The sequence below is a fragment of the Macrobrachium nipponense genome, chromosome 30, assembly GCF_015104395.2.
Source record: "Macrobrachium nipponense isolate FS-2020 chromosome 30, ASM1510439v2, whole genome shotgun sequence".
NCBI classification, from domain to species: Eukaryota; Metazoa; Arthropoda; class Malacostraca; order Decapoda; family Palaemonidae; genus Macrobrachium; species Macrobrachium nipponense.
Window position 1 is genome coordinate 11,523,060 of NC_087218.1, and position 17,389 is coordinate 11,540,448.

The 17,389-nt window shown below is 36.7% G+C and overlaps 1 protein-coding gene across 1 annotated transcript in view; it reads right to left on the reverse strand.

Annotated features, from left to right (window-relative positions):
• Window positions 1-16,752, reverse strand: part of LOC135202286 (voltage-dependent T-type calcium channel subunit alpha-1G-like) — a 146,353-nt gene extending 129,601 nt beyond the window's left edge. The window contains 3 exon segments of the mRNA XM_064231595.1: window positions 942-1,039; window positions 15,102-15,235; window positions 16,579-16,752. Of these exon segments, the coding sequence (XP_064087665.1) occupies window positions 942-1,039; window positions 15,102-15,235; window positions 16,579-16,743 (397 nt within the window). The 5' untranslated portion in view covers window positions 16,744-16,752.
• Window positions 16,753-17,389: the final 637 nt, after the last annotated feature.

Genomic DNA, 17,389 nt, shown 5'->3' on the forward strand with positions numbered 1-17,389 from the left:
TATACGTAATATACATACACAGCATCGTACATGAAAGGCGAACAATTCCACCACTAATTTATACAAAATAAAAAAGACGTTACACAGCGCATAAAACATTTATTCATTTTGAAATATCAATAAATATGATATCACATTTCGAATAACATAGATGTCACTGTTAACTATTACCTTTAAGAAACCATTATGTCTAGATTCAAGGGGTAAAGTTTCCCATTAATATAATAATAATGTTTTTTTGCGTATTCTGTATTAATAACAATAACAATAAGGTGAAAGAAACCTCGATAATGTCTTAAAATTCTGGTGGCAAAAAAAAAAAAAAAAAAAAAAAAACACTTTTGTGAATTTTGAATAACACAAGAAGTAACACCAATTAGCTAAAAGAAACCACCAAAGCGTCTTCATACCTAGGGATGAAATTTACCCTAAATTAATAAAAATAATCATAATAAAATGGCAACAAATGATGTCTATAGGGACGTTTTGTGCTTCTCTTTGCAGTTCAGAATCTGGGCTTCAGGAGAATACATTAAAAGTTCCGGATCTACATTATCATATCTTAATATGCAAAGGAGCCCTAATTTCGGAAGTACCAAGAATAGCCATTAGGCAGTGTACTAACTTTACGCATATGGACGTCAATAGATTAAGGAAATACGCACATACAAAGCATTTTGCAAAACAGCTTATTAAAAGTGACACACCTTATATATGTATATACGTATACATGCATGCATTATGTATATATATATATCTATATATATATATATATATATATATATATATATATATATATATATATATATATATTTAAGGGAAGGCTGTAGACTCCACAATAACTTGCCACGAAGTGCAAGATCTTTGAACTTTAATCTAAGGCATTCCTTATGAGCTTATCTTAACCTGAACAAAATTAAAAAATGAGAGCAAATTCTTACTTGGTATTCTGTTGATGGCTCTCAACGGTCTCAACACCCTGATCGTCCTGATGGCCGACAAGTTCATGTTCTCCATCGCTAAGCAATATTCCAGCGCCCTGCAAGAACAGCAAATATCATTAGTTTTCTCTGTCTCATCTATCATTTTAGTAGACAACTGAAAAAAAGAGAGAATCATTTGCATGTTACTTGTGATAAATAATATTGTATTCTTACGCTGTACGTCTTCCTTTCTTTGAAACCTGAGAGAGGGAGAGGGAGATAAAGAAGAAAATAAAACAATGAAGGTAATAAATCAAACAATACAAATGATAATAACTGCATAACAACAGTAATAGCCTATTTATTGTAATAATACATTATCAATCGAAAAGTAATATAAACTTCAATATGAATGCAAGCACTTAGACGAAATGACATCCAGTACATTATTTCTGGCACAGTTTTCTTAAGAGTCTGAAACAGATTTCCGTCATTAACATGGCGTGGTCTCCCAGCAAGATAGGTTTAGCCTCGTGAGAAGCTAATTCATTGGATAACGGAGAAGAAAAGCGGAGAGAGAGAGAGAGAGAGAGAGAGAGAGAGAGACGAAGAAAGCAATACTGGTCTTCGAACATTACTTACGGATAGAAACTTCAAAAGATAAATGGTGGAAAATTATCTACCAGTACATAGTCAGGAATCCCGATACCTCTGTCACATAATAAAGTTAAACTCAAAAAAAGCATACAATTTCGTTTTTACGAGCAGAATCTAATCTGGTTATCTACTCATTCAGGAAAACGGAAAAAGAGATAATCTCTAAGGAGTGAGGCAACCTGAAAAGTAAAGATGTAAATCCCACTTCATAATAATATAAAAAATAAATAAAAATGTTGCTACTCTGTAGAGACAACAATCACAAATATCCAGTTCACTATCGAAGGCCGTGAAGGAAATGAAGAACTATAGCAACTCAAAAAGAGGGTACGTAAATATTAGAAGGGACATTTTACTCCTGGGGGAGAAGCATTCCCTGCCCTGCCTTGTTTCGCATTTTCTGAATCGTTTTCCTGCAAATACAGTGTCATTACTTCAGGGATGAAGCCCTCATATTAACTCGCTTCCCGCGTGAACAGCATCGTTTTGGCAGGCTTGACCCGTCTGGGTCTGTTAACCTTAAAAATAATTATTTAGGACTCCCAGCAAAAATCCGAATATCCCCTTAACGACTGATTTTTTTTTTTCCCCCTTCGCAAAAATGAGGAGCAGCCATCCCCCCCCCTCCCCGCCCAACATCCCTTCCGATAAGCGTCTGAGGAGACCACGAAGGCTGGGGAGGGAGTATTTATAAGGTAGGGGGTTGGTTGTCGGGGGGTAGTGGTAGCCTCAGATCAGCCACCCCACCGAAGCCTTTGCGCCCTCCTCTCCCGCCCTCCCGAAATCAATAGCAACAAGTTGTATGCGTTGAAGAAGGGCGTCCCGAAGTTACACGGGACTTCCCCCTACCCCCACCAAGTGCCAACCTGCGAGTGATGCAATTGTATAATGGCAACTGCATTCATGCTGTAGTTGACAGAAGAAGCCTGTCCTATTACGTTGCATTGCATCATATGAGCAAGGCTCTTCATCTCTAGAGGCCCCTTTAAACGGTATTTAGGGTATTTCTTATCTCTACTAGAAACAGATTTTTTTTTTCTTTTAAATCTGCATACAGCCTTCTGGAAAATCAGTATCAATCCGAAACTGTGTATATGGCTATCTGGAAGATTAGTATACCGATGTTTCATACTGCAGTTCGCCACGAGCCAGAACATATTAAATATGGCCCTTAAGGTTTTCTAATTTCAGCTTTCTCTGCCAAAGCTGACGTTAGTAAGAGCAACCCGGCTGTCTAACACTGTATCACGCTATACTAGAGAGAATAACGAGCTATATCAATACGACCTATGGCTTTTCAGTTTTCTCCAGTGGACGTTATTAACTGCGTTTCACCTTCTTATATATACATACATATATATATCTATAGCTAATAAAAGGAGCCCATAAAAACGCAAAAATACAGAGTGTAAGCACTATTATTTCAGACACTGCTCTCTCTTCAGGTAGGTAATGAAAAGACAGACAGCAGTCTCTGAAATATATTACTTACTTTCTATATATTTTGGCGTTTTTATGGGCTCCTTTTATTAGATGGAATTCTGTTGTAACAACATTTTACCAGTCTCACACACACACACACACACACACATATATATTATATATATATATATATATATATATATATATATATATATATATATATATATATATATATATATATATTAGTTTTTGAAGATATTTTGTTCCATTTCTTAGCCAGATAAGGAAATTTTTAATTTCCTCTTATCTAAGAAAACACACATTAATTACAACATTTCCTACAGTGTTACAGCGGCATTCTTTTTTTTCAGCCATCTATAATTGCATTCTCTTTCACGCCCTCCATTCATTTTTCTCAAGTGCTGTGCAGTTTTCTTTTTTTTGTTTTATATCGAGTCCATCCATCGATTAACTGACCGACTGGTCTGCATATATAATGACGTTATAACGACAACGGCCGTCGGCACCTCAGTCAGTCTGTTAATTCGCTCTATGTTCGCATCCGAAGCTCTCCTGGAAACCAGACTTTCATCGCCGCTTGAATGGAGTTAGCTGACAGGTGTGCGCATGCGTGAGCTCTTTTGTCTGCCTTCCACCGTTCTTTGCGCGCACAGACACACACACACACACATGAACGTATGAAAAAGAGAGATGAAGTGATGGATGGAGAGCTAGACTGATAGGCGAGAGAGAGAGAGAGAGAGAGAGAGAGAGAGAGAGAGAGAGAGAGAGAGAGAGGGCTGGAGGAGGAGGAGGAGGAGGAGGAGGAGGAGGAGGAATGGGTTTTGTGAATGGAACTGTCTCCTTCAAGACTAGCTGCTCATTGGGGATAAGGCTCAGGTAAGAGAGAGAGAGAGAGAGAGAGAGAGAGAGAGGGGGGGGGGGTGGATACCTTATGAATGGTTTCATCCTAGTGTGGGGGTAAGATAATTCCATCCAAGTCCTCCCGTTTATTTTTATTGGAAAGTATACATTGTGACAGCGCTGGGCACACGCCTGTTGGTTTCGATCCAATCTCCCCCCTCCCACTTTTTTGCGTTTGTTATTTAATAGGAAGACTAGGACGTTTTGTTAAGAGTTCACATAAAAATAGGACCCCAATTACTCTTCTGGAAAAATCTGAAGGTCTACGTCGACGCATGACATGATGGAAACGGAAACTGCAAGGTGTTTCAGTCTCTAGACACTGGCTTTTGGGACGAAGTTCCAAACCCATGCAAATGCCACCACTGATAGCCGTGGCAACACCTGTTTACCATTAATTCGAGGACACCTGCCCAATCACTGGCCACGTCAATGTAGTGACCAGACTCATGGCCGGTTCATATACTGACCAAAGGACCAGTGGTTACCGAGTGCTACTGACGGCTTTTTCAATTGTGATCACCTATCCAAGACCTGACCACTGCGAAAGACCGTAATCTAGCTAATCGGGAAACTCAGCGACCATGTTACTTCACACTCTTCGGGTATCGCTGTTATTTTTCTCCTGATTTTTGTAAGAAAAGAAAGCTTAGTAATTTACGACGATTGGCGACGTCAGCACCTCCAATGATGGCATACTACTTCTTAAAAAGAAAGAATTTAATCTAGGAAATGCTGTACGTTGCATTAACAAATAACAGAGCAATAGATATAAACTAGTGAGCAATAATTCTCACAATTATTTCTTAATGAGGATACAGTTGCGAAGCAAAGCAAAGAACACCTGTCCTGTTCCTCTAACCTCGGGCTATCAGAAATTTGGCAAAATATAAACGCCAATTTCTTTGGGGACGGTATGTCATCATCATGACATTATCATAATGGAATGCCGCTTGCTGCGTTTCTCAAGTTTTCTGCAACGCTTTGGCCACATTTTTCTTGGGTATCTCTCCTCGTTTTCTTGAACCTTTAACCTGCTGGACACTTTTTGTCCTCTTGTCCATGATCACATTTCCCGATATATTTTTATTATTATTTTTTTTTTTGGCTTTCCTCGTACATTATTTTTACTAAGGTTCCTTTGCTTGTAAACACTTTTTCTTTACCCTATGTGGCTTCATTTGTTTTTTTTTTATATGAAACTGAGATAAACGTTCCTTGTTTTTAGTAAATAAACTTTAACGTTACACACACGAAGTCCATAATGAAAAATGCCTCACTGATAGTTTCGCTCTATCAGAAAAACTTCTAATATATATATATATATATATATATATATATACATATATATATTATATATATACATATATTATATATTATATATATATATATAATATATATATATATGTAGAATATTTACAAGTTTATGCAGAATAATGATGCTGCATGGCATGAGGTGAGTAATATAAACTCTCTCCTCTCTCTTTCTCCATCTCTCTCTCTCTCTTCTCTCTCTCTGCTCTCTCTCTCTCTCTCTATATATATATATATATATATATATATTACTATATATATATATATATATATATATATATATATATATATATATATAGAGAGAGAGAGAGAGAGAGAGAGAGAGAGAGAGAGAGAGAGAGAGAGAGAGAGAGAGGCAAGGGGGAAACTCTGCAGTTCTCCTCAGCCGAATACCAACGACCCTTGGGATCAAAAACGAGCTAATTAGTCAACTATAATGACTGGATTTTATGCTGGCTGAAAAAGAGCACCAGGAATGCCCATGGATGCTCGAAATTCCTAATGACTTTGCTACTCATGCCTTCTTTCTTTCATTCGTGACCTGTGTGTGTGTGTGATTTCACCTTCAACCGTAATGTATGAGCACAAGTTTCGATTCGCGGTCATTTGATATGAATATTTACCATTATGAGTATGCATATGCACAGATACAGATATACATACATACGTATATACATACATCCACGTGTATAATATAATAAATTTACTAATATTTATGTGTAATATATATAGTATGTATATGTATGTATGTATATATATATATATATATATATATTATATATATATACACACACACACACACTATATATATATTACACACATATATACAGAGGTACTCGTATATATCCTGTATATGGTGACAAACCTTAAGCTTAACCATTTACTACAAAAGGGCTAAAATAATACCGGTGGTACTAATTCAACATCTGTAATCATAATACATAAATCTTTAGCAACACAGGCAAATAATAAAAAGTCTTTGATATGAATATATCAGCCGGCAAAACATTGGGCAAAACTTCCCTAAATAAAATAAAAGTTTCGTTAGGGGTAAAATCTAATATATTGTATTTCATTTACTGGACTTTGTTCAGTGTAAACTTAGAAACAAAAGCGATTACAGAACCACTCCCTTTCCTACACAGCTATAGTATAGTAGACTGTCAAGGAAATCGTTCAGCTTTCCATATGTCACGAGCCTTCTGCTCTGAGTAAGCTTGCTTGGGAAGGTAATTGTTCTCTGAATTATGATAATAATAACAAAACCAAATTTGAACGTAAAAAGACTGGCTGGTAAATCCAAAATGGTCACAGCCATTTCCAGCAACTGACGTTTCTTGACCCAATCATAACTAAAGGCCCCACTCTTGTCTTTTTTTTTATTTTTGTTTGTTTGTATGGTGTTTTTACGTTGCATGGAACCAGTGGTTATTCAGTAACGGGACCAACGGCTGTATGTGACTTTCGCACCACGACGGGAGTGAATTCTATCACCAGAAATACACATCTCTGACCCCTCAATGGAATGACCGAGAATCGAACTCGCGGCCCCACCGAGGCGCCTCCACTCTTGTCTTGAACGTCAATTTCGTTTAATTGGTCCCACGATTTACCTGATAAGGAGCACGGAAGTTTAAAAAATAATTGCCTCTTCAATGACTGGCGTATCAACCTGCAAAATAACATCTATTAGCAACATGCACGACACGGGAACAATTGCGTGACGGCAACTCAGCAATGAAAAAAACTGTAATTACTGAGCCATTCAACGTTTTTGTAATTGAGCAATTAAGCTGCATGAAGGCGAGACCAAAAAGAGCATTTCGTTGTCCTGCTAAAGTCTAATAGCATGGCGGATCAAACACCAATGTTCCACTGGGTCAGGAAACGACTATTGAATAAATCCACAACGCCGGGAGTCATGACATACACCGGATGGTTCTAACGAACTCTTCCATCGTTTCTTCCCTACAGGTGACACGATAGTCATCTTTATGCTGTGAATCATGTTACAATAAACTTCTGGATCTAATCGCACGCATATCCCAAACAGGTTGCCAATACTTCAAAATAATTATCCAGCAATGGCCCAATATTTATTTTCCAATTAAGATCGTTGACTTGTTTTCAACCTGTTTGTTGAAACGAGTGTTTACGACATGTTGTATGGTGTTTTTTACGCTGTATGGAACCAGTGGTTATTCAGCAACGGGACCAACGACTTAACGTGACTTCCGAAACACGTCGAGAGTGAACTTCTATCACCAGAAATACACATCTCTCACACCTCAATAGAATGCCCGAGAATCGAACTCGCGGTCACCGAGTTAACACGCCAACACCATACCGACCACGCCACTGAGGCGCTGGTCTGCCACAGGGGAAGGAGATCAAGGAGTGACGAGCCATACTGAGCTGAACTTTCCAGAACACGTCCGGGCACTGAGAATGCAAGTCCACAAATCCGACTGAATGATAAGTGTTACTTCTTCCCAGTTGGTGGCTGGATTCCCCTAATCTACTGGTAAGTTTAAGTGTCGCTGGAATCATTAAAAATTGAACTGAATTGAATATGCATAAACGTACGAAAAGATAAAAAGGGTAGTATTGCATAGCGAAGAACGAAAAGAAAACTAAGTGATTATAGATAAGTGAAAATAGAGATGGTTCGCAAATGGAAGTAAAAGCCAAAGACCAGAAAAACAAAAAGAGACGTAAAGAAAAAGGGCGACGGAAGAGAGAGAGGAAAAACTGAAGGAATGAGGTAAGGAAAGAACTAAGAAAGAACCACACCAAGTGAAATTCCGGACGTGATGTAAAGAACTAGGTAACCAGACAAGGGAGGAAAAACGGAACTCAAACAAAGATTGTTCGCAAATGGAAGGAAAGAGACAAAAGACACAAAGACAGGAGGAAAAGAATGGAATGAAGCGATGACGTGAAAGGGGTGGATGGAAGAGACCAAGACAAGACGGAAAAATCCTGGCGTAGGCGAGAGAGAGAGAGAGAGAGAGAGAGAGAGAGAGAGAGAGAGAATCTCGTACTGCAAGAGGAGGAGGAGAAGGAGAGAAGAGCTCGGAGGAAAGTGTCGGGGTAAGGGGAGAGCGGAGAGGGGAGGATGTGGGGGAGGGTCGTTAAGATTATTCCAGGGGGGAGGAGGAGAAGGAGGAGGAGGCAGAGGATGTGTTAATCCCTAATGTGCGCAAGTTTAATGGCATCTCCGAAGTGATTTGCCGCAACTAATTAAAACTTCTGAGCAGACACACAAAAATAGAATTAATTCAAATTTCATTCCTGCAAAAGAAAAAAAAAAAAAAAGGGTGGGGAGGGTGAGAAAAGTCTTCCGGGGGGGAAGGGAATACCTTATATAACGCTACGAATGAAGAGGATGTTTAGGTTTAGGTGAAAGATGAGATAGAAGGAAGACAGGAAAATGATCAGGTTTTGAAGAATAATTCTATGCTCAATCACGTAAAAAAATCAAAAGAAATTGCGGATTACGAAATGTGGAGAAATGAAAGGAAGAAGAGAACTGGGATAATGATATATTAGACATACAAATATATATTTCAAACTTTTTTACCATAAAATCCAAGAACAGAAAATCAAATAAATACAGAAACATATAAAAAAAATATTACGAGGGAAGGAAATACCTAAAGACAAAAAAAACAAAAAAAAAAATTAATTAAAATTAAAAAATACAGACATGAACATAAAGTAGAATGGCCTAGGATAAAAATGAACCATAGATAAATACTCTCTCTCTCTCTCTCTCTCTCTCTATCTCTCTCACTCCATACCATATATATATATATATTATATATATATATAATATATATATATATATATATATATAAGTATATATATATATATATATATATATATATATATATACTATATATATATATATATATCTATCTATGTATATATATATATGTATATAATATATATATATATATATATATATATATGTATATACAATATAAATATATATATATATATATATATATATATATATATATATATATATATATATATATATATATATATATATATATATATATATGCACAAACGGTAAATATATAAATAATGAAATAAAATATAAATATTCTTATGGTAGAAGTTAAGAAAGAAATTGTCAAAAATATCCACAAAATTCAGGAAAATATATTCGTAATAAAAATGTTACTAGGACGAAAAGAGTAACGAAATGAAGATTTGGGAAAAATAATCACTCACTATATTGACCTTTTTAGCCTAATCACAAACACCCACCGCTCATCCCACCCTCCAACGGTCTGTTTCAAGTTCCTGTCTAGCACTTATTCGGGAATGCGGATGGGGCTTTGTGTGGGTTACCAGCTTCACGCCATGATCACCCGTTCAAAGACCACCCGGACCCAAATATGCTCCACTGATTCGGATTTTGTACAGGTTATCTGTTGAATTCTAGTCAGTCATTACTGGTCATAAATCCTAACAATGATCAGCGACTTGAATGATCGAGATTGAACTGGCGTCGGGAACTTATTACTGCCTTGGATTTATTCTGGTCATGCATCCCAAATTCTTCTACATATAAATCTAATGTTTTAAACTTCACTGTCGAGTGGCCAGCGGTGCAAAGGACCTGTTACTTCTTGAGTGCAACTCCTTGACTGAATATAAATATAAATATCAATATAAGTATATATATATATATATATATATATATATATATATACTATCTATATATATATATATATATATATATATATATATATATATATATATATATATATATATATATATATATATATATATATATATATATATATAGAGAGAGAGAGAGAGAGAGAGAGAGAGAGAGAGAGAGAGATTAGAAAACGGATAACGATCAAGAAAGAAAAAAAAACGAAGTAGCTGTGAGAGAGAAAGAGAGAGCGAGAGAGAGAGAAGAAAAATAACGATAAAACTATGGTCAGAGGAAGAGAAACACGTAGGAGAAACGAAAGAAACGGAGAGGAGGGGAGACGGATAATCGAATGAAAAACAAATAAGATAACAAGATGAAAAGGAAATGGTAACAAAGAACATTAGCGAAAGATAGATAAGTGGAAAGGGAGAGGGAGAGGAAGAATTTGCAGAGGGGTGTAATGGACACGGCCGCACAATTGAAAAAAAAAAAAAATGAAAAAAGAAATCAGTCCAGGGAGACATTGAGAAGGAAAAAGAGCCAATTAATGATGGGAAGCAGAAGGGCAAAAATACAGCAGAAACACCTCCCTTTTTGTCTTTTTGCCTAAACTTATAACCTTCCATCCTTTAAGAGGCGGGTCTTTCGCTTCCTCCTGGTTGCCACATTCGTTCTTCGTTTCCTCCTCTTCTTCCCTTGTTTCCTTATAACCACGAATTAAGAGAGGCGTAATGTTCCCTGTCCCATGGGCCTTTGCACCAACAGGACATCTGCCCAAGACCAAGTCTCCTAGCTATACCCAAAATTGGCAAATTAACTGAAATGTTACATAAGCAAAGTAAACTTTGCAGGTACTATTCCCGTCCTTGTTCAACTGAGCTAAGGCTGATGGGCCACACTCCTCTGAGACAACCAGACATCACCTGTCTGGACAATGTTTCCCACACATACTACTCTCTGGCTATTGGCAATATTCGTTAAGTCTCGTACAAAGGCTGTTCGTAATCTCTCCCTGCTTCCGTTTTCCCTTCAATTTCGGTGATCGTCCCTCTATGCTCTTTGACTCTGCTACCAAACTTCTGGGGATCTTTGGCTGCTTCATTTTCCTTCCCTATCTGTCTTCCCAGGAACCTATAATAACCTCAATTCTTCCAAGACACAAGATCATGATTTCCTTTGAGGGTCTGGAACCAATGTCTTACCTATGTACAATTCCTTAACTTTGAAAAATCTTTCCAGACTGATCCCTTAAAGGATTCTGGAATAAGATCCAGGATGCAGGGTTGCCCCCATTATTCGCATCTTATAACAAAAAAAAAAAAAAGAGAAAAGACACCGATATCGAATCCTGCCGTTACGAAGTTTACTGAAATGGACTGATTTAATGCTAGATCCAGGCGGTACACACCTACGGTTATCGATGCAAGAAATAAATTACCCACCTGATCAGTTCAAAGTAGATCTATGGAAAATATCCATAGTTCTTTTTTTTTTAACGAATCAAAGATTAAGTCAAAGATCGATGATCCGGCTTAAACTTAGACAAATATCAGTAAGTAACAAAGACATGAAAACAAGATGATAGCGTACAATAATGATATGACATGATGGTTATTAACCCCAGTAAAAACGAGAAAATAAACAGAAACACATCGAAATATAAAACAGAAAGCCCACGAGACAAAAGACAAAAGACAAACACGAAAAACTACAGGTCAATGTAAAAAAAATTATATAAATAAATAAAAAAACCAAAGACTTTGGTATTACAATATTAAGTGGAAAGAATACCGGGGAAGAGAGAGAGAGGAGAGAGAGAGAAAGAGAGAGAGAGAGAGAGAGAGAGAGAAGAGAGAGAGGAGAGAAGAGAGAGAGAGAGAGCGAGAGAGATGAGAGAGGAGCAGAGCAGAGGGGAGAGAGAGAGAGAGAGAGAGAGAGAGGAGAAGAGAGAGAGAGAGAGAGAGAGAGAGAGAGAGAGAGAGAGAGAGGAGACCTTACAGACCTACAGACTTACATCTTGTTCGGGTTGCCCCAGGTCCCTCAGTGTGAGGCACCTCTAATGTCTACCAGAGAGTTGCTAGTTACATCTTCCGGTATATTTTGCATCTTCCAATCTTTGGATGGTCTGGGATGCAGTTTGAGGATATTTGTTCGAGCTTATTCTTAAACACATCTACGCTCACTCCTGATATTCCTCAGATGAGCTGGCAACGCATTGAATAGACGCTGCATTTCGATGCTGGTGCGTAGTGGATTAATGTCCTGTGTGCTTTCCTTATTTTTCCTGGTATAGTGTTTTGGGCACTATTAATCTACCTCTGCTTGCTCTTTCTGATATTTTTAGTTCCATGATATTTTCTGCTATTCCTTCTATCTGTTTCCATGCCTGAATTATCATGTAGCGTTCTCTCTTCTCCTTTCTAGACTATATAATTTTAAGAATTGTAGTCTTTCCCAGTAGTCAAGGTCTTTAACTTCTTCTATTCTAGCTGTAAAGGACCTTTGTACACTCTCTATTTGTGCAATATCCTTTTGATAGTGTGGGTACCATATCATATTGCAATATTCAAGTGGACTACGACATATGTTTTATAAACGCATAATCATGTGTTCAGCTTTTCTTGTTTTGAAGTGCCCCCCGTAAACAACATTCCCATTTTTTGCTTTACATTTTGCCAACAGAGTTGCTATTTGATCATTGCATAACATGTTCCTATTCATCATCACACCAAGGTCTTTAACTGCTTCCTTATTTGTGATTGTCTCATTATTAGGTCCCTTATATGCATATGCTTTCTTTCTCTGTCTCCATAATTTATTGATTCAAATTTATCAGAGTTAATACCATCTATTTACCTCTGCCCAATCATATACTTTGTTAAGGTCTCTTTGTAGAGCGTTCCTATCTTCAATCACAAGTAATTTCTCTACTTATTCTTGTGTCATCTGCGAAACTACTCACTACCGAATCCTTAACATTATTGTCTATGTCTTCAATCATAATAACAAAACAGTATTGCAGCTAACACCGTACCTTGCGGCACACGGATATTACCTTGGCTTCATCCGATTTCTCGTCGTTTGCAATAACTATCTGTTTTCTGTTGTGTAAAAATTCTTTTAACCATCTTCCTACTTTATCCACGATATTGTGTTTTCTAATTTTCTTCGCTAATATATTATGGTCTACTTTATCAAAAGCTTTTGCAAAGGTCCTAAATAAACCACATCTGTTTCATTTCCGCTTTTCATATTTTTGAATATGTTCTCACGGTGGACTAACAGTTGGGTTTGTGTACTTTTTTCCGGGTACGAAACCATGTTGTCCTTTATTAAACAAATTATTTTTTATTAAATGTTTCAAATAATATTTTTTCTTTCATACACTTTCATAATATGTGATGTTAGACTCACAGGCCTATAATTACTTGCCTCTAGTCTTGATCCAACCCTTTTGAAAGTAGGGGTAATATATGCTAATTTGTGCTCATCATAAAATCTTGCCTGTATCTACACTTTGTCTTAATAATATTGCAAGTGGCTTTGCGATAGAATGAACTACTTTCTTTAACAAAATAGCAGGAAATTCCATCAGGCCTGCAGCAGCTCCATTTTTAATTTCATTAATAGCCTGCACAATATCAGCTTCATTAATATCTATGTCAGCTAAATATTCACTATTTTCATCCCTTACTTCTATATCATTATCTTCATTATCTATTCTAGGGGTGAATTCTCTCTTATATCGTTCTGCCAGTATGTTGCAAATTTCCTTTTTTTCATTCGTTAATCTCCCTTCAATTCTTAGAGGGCCTATTTCTATTCTTCTTTTATTCATCTTCTTCGCATATGAGTATAATAGTTTGGGATTTTGCTTGATATTTAATAGGGTTTTTTTTCTTCCAAGTCCCGTTTTTCATTTTCTTTTGATTGTATAATCTTTTGTTCTGCATTTTCTATCTTACTTTTTAGTTCTATAAACTTTCCATGCATTTTTTTTTTTTGCTAGACCTTTTTTCCACTTTCTGATTTTCTGGAACAAGATCCTTCTGTCTCTTGGTATGCATGACTGATGTTTACTTTTCTTCTTCGGTATATATTTATCCACATATTTTCTCTAATATTTATATAATATCTTCCGTATTTACCTTTATGTCATCACTTACGAAAATATTATCCCAATCTTTGTTTAATTCTTCATTTATTTCTGACCATTTTATATTTTACTGTAGAAGTTGTATTTTCCATATCCTTCCCACTTTTTCATTTCTTGCTTATCTCTGTTTTCACTTGCTTTGGAATGGACTGTTAATTCTATGACATTATGGTCTGAAATACTCGCATTATAAACTATTATTTCTTTAACATAATTCATCTCGTTCACAAATACTAGGTCTAAAGTATTTTCCTTTCTTGTTGGCAGGTGATTTATTTGTTGAATGTTGTATTCTAGTAGCATATCTAATAGCTTTTCGAATTGCCTCTTATCTTCTGCACTACTATTACTCTCTTTTTTATATGTATAAGTACATCCACAATCTCCTATTCGTTCTTTCCAGTCTACGAAAGAGGAAAGTTGAAGTCTCCAGATAGGAGAATAGTCCAGTCCTTTGTGATTTCTACATGTATCATCCAATTTTTCTATTATTAAGTCAAACTCTTTAGTATTAGGAGGTCTATATATTACTATGTTCATTAATTTTTCAGATTCAAATTCTACCGCTATTAGTTCACATTCTGAGTTACTATATTTCTCATATATTTTTCCTTGTTTTTTGTCTTTCCCATATATTGCGGTTCCCCCTTGATTCCTATTTTTTCTATCTGATCTATAAGTTTGAAACCCTTTTATTTGATCATCATTTCCCAGTCTCTTGGGAATACCAGTTTCACTTATATTCATTATATCTATTTTCTTTTCAATTGGGTTAGTTCTTCTAAGTACTCTATTTTTCTTTTTGAGTTACTCGTAACTAACCCTGCGCATTCATCACTATGATGGTTTGCGTGTTTTCTCCTTCATTTAATATTGGTAATAATAAGGATTTTCCCATGTCTCTTTCCTGTTCTGGCATGTTGTTCTTTTTTTCATTTCCAGAAATTCTGACATTCTGAGAGAGAGGAGAGAGAGAGAGAGAGAGAGAGAGAGAGAGAGAGAGAGAGAGAGAGAACTTGGACTTACCCGGCCACGACGATGAATAAGTCCAGACGATTCCACGAGTCCGCCATATACGAGCCCTTACCACTCCATCCCATGGCGACCATCTTGATGACCATCTCCACGGCGAAAAACGCAAATATCGCGTCATCGAACATCTGCAACGTATTAGTGCTATCAGTATACAAAGAATGAGGACACAGGAAACGTACATCCAAGTTTTTTTTATTTTTTTTTTTTTGGGGGGGCGGCAAGGTGGGGGTCATGCCATAACAAATGAACTCTCAAACTAGCTTGCGGTGGGGGAAGGGGGGGGGGGAAGGGACGGGGGACGACATACTATAAAAAATGAAATCTTAAACTAGCTTGCGAGGCGGTGGGGGGCGGGGGGGGGGAGGAGGGGGGATGGGGGGGATGGGGGGGGGACGACGTGCTATTGAAATATGAACTCTCAAACACTACCTGCGGCGGGTAAGGGGGTGGGGGGAAGGGGGGGGGACTACATGCTATGAAGAAAATGAACTTTCAAACAAGCTTGCGGGGTGGGGGGGTGGGGGAGGGGGATGACATGCTATAAAAAAATGAACTCTCAAACTAGCTTGCGGTGCGGGTGGGGGGGGGGAAGGGGGAGGGGGAGGGAGGGAGAAGGGGGCGACGTGCTATTAAAAAATGAACTATCAAACTAGCTTGGAAAGACAAATAGCGACATTCATTAGCAGCGTCAGCGCGGACTTGCAAAAAAATGAAGTGAATAAAATATATACACAACGGCAAATGGCGTCATTTTCTGACGTGAACTTTTACACGGAACTGTTACGAGATAAAAGCAACATTCGCCAATGACATCCGCGTTAACGATGAATACACAAACAAATTGTGAACACACTCATCTGCAGAATACGAAACGTTCTCGGGCATAATAAAGTGTCTAAAACATTTTCGGAGTCCAGGCACAATTATTCGGAAATTACTTAAAACGTTTTTTCACACCACTGAAAAGTGTAAGTAAATTTAGCCTTCCATTCTAGTCCAAACACATGATGCCAGAGATAACGGTCAAACTTTTGCAGGTGGGTAAGCAAAATTACCTATTCATTCTCATGAAAAGCATTTATCGAAACGATTTCAACGCTTCTTAGACTATCAATATTTAACCAATAACTACAGAGCAATACAAAACCGCAATTATTAACCACATTTTTGAATAGTACAATTAAATTTAACATTTCATCTTGCAACGAATACTAGCTAATGAAAACCAGAACGAACAATAATTTTTCCAGCGTCTCTTGTGCATAATTACATCTGACAGCTTTTATTAATATAAAATCTCTTAAAAGTATTTTCCGCACAATAAAGGCTACAAGCAAATTCAACGTCTCATTCTCCTACGATATCGAGAAAAATAAGTTTTTCGCGCCTCTTGGCAGAGAGGACAAGAAGATCTAACCACTCTGCTCCTTCAGAGCCACAAGAGGAGGAGCTGTTCATCTGGACTCACCTGAAGGATCTTACACCTGTTGGAGTTGCATAATTCGTCCTCGCACGGCTCGTACATTCCGAGGGTCACGCAGTTCAGCAGGATGACGAACATACTCACACGCTCGAACCACGTGTTTCGGATGTCAGTTAAGGAAATGGTCGTTGTCTCACTATTGCTTAACATAAATGAATGAGGCAGAGGAAGAAATGGGCACAATGGCTATATATATATATATATATATATATATATATATATATATATATATATATATATATATATATATATATATATATATATAGTATATGATATTATATATATATATATCTATATATATATATATATATATATATATATATATATTTACATATATACTGGGGCAAAGTTTTTTCTTGTATGCAGATTTCGTTGAATTGTATGGCTTTTTCTGTTGTTGATCACTTCTTATTAATTTGACAAAAATTTTCTAAATCTTCTTCGTTCTTCCAAATTCAGTTGGTGGAGGACAAAAAAAAAAAAAAAAAAAAAACTGAAATTATCACTTTGTTCCATTTACTGATAAACACGATTATCAGTAAATGGAACAAATTAATGAGAAGTTGATCAACAACGAAAAAGCCATAGAATTCAACGAAACTACACACACACAAACACACACACACACACACAACACTCACACACACACACACACACACAGATATATATATATATATATATATATATATATATATATTATATATATATATATTATATATATATATATTAAATATTTAGCAAAATCTAAAGAATATTGTTTAAACACTGATGTTGAGACTGTTAATGACTTGACACG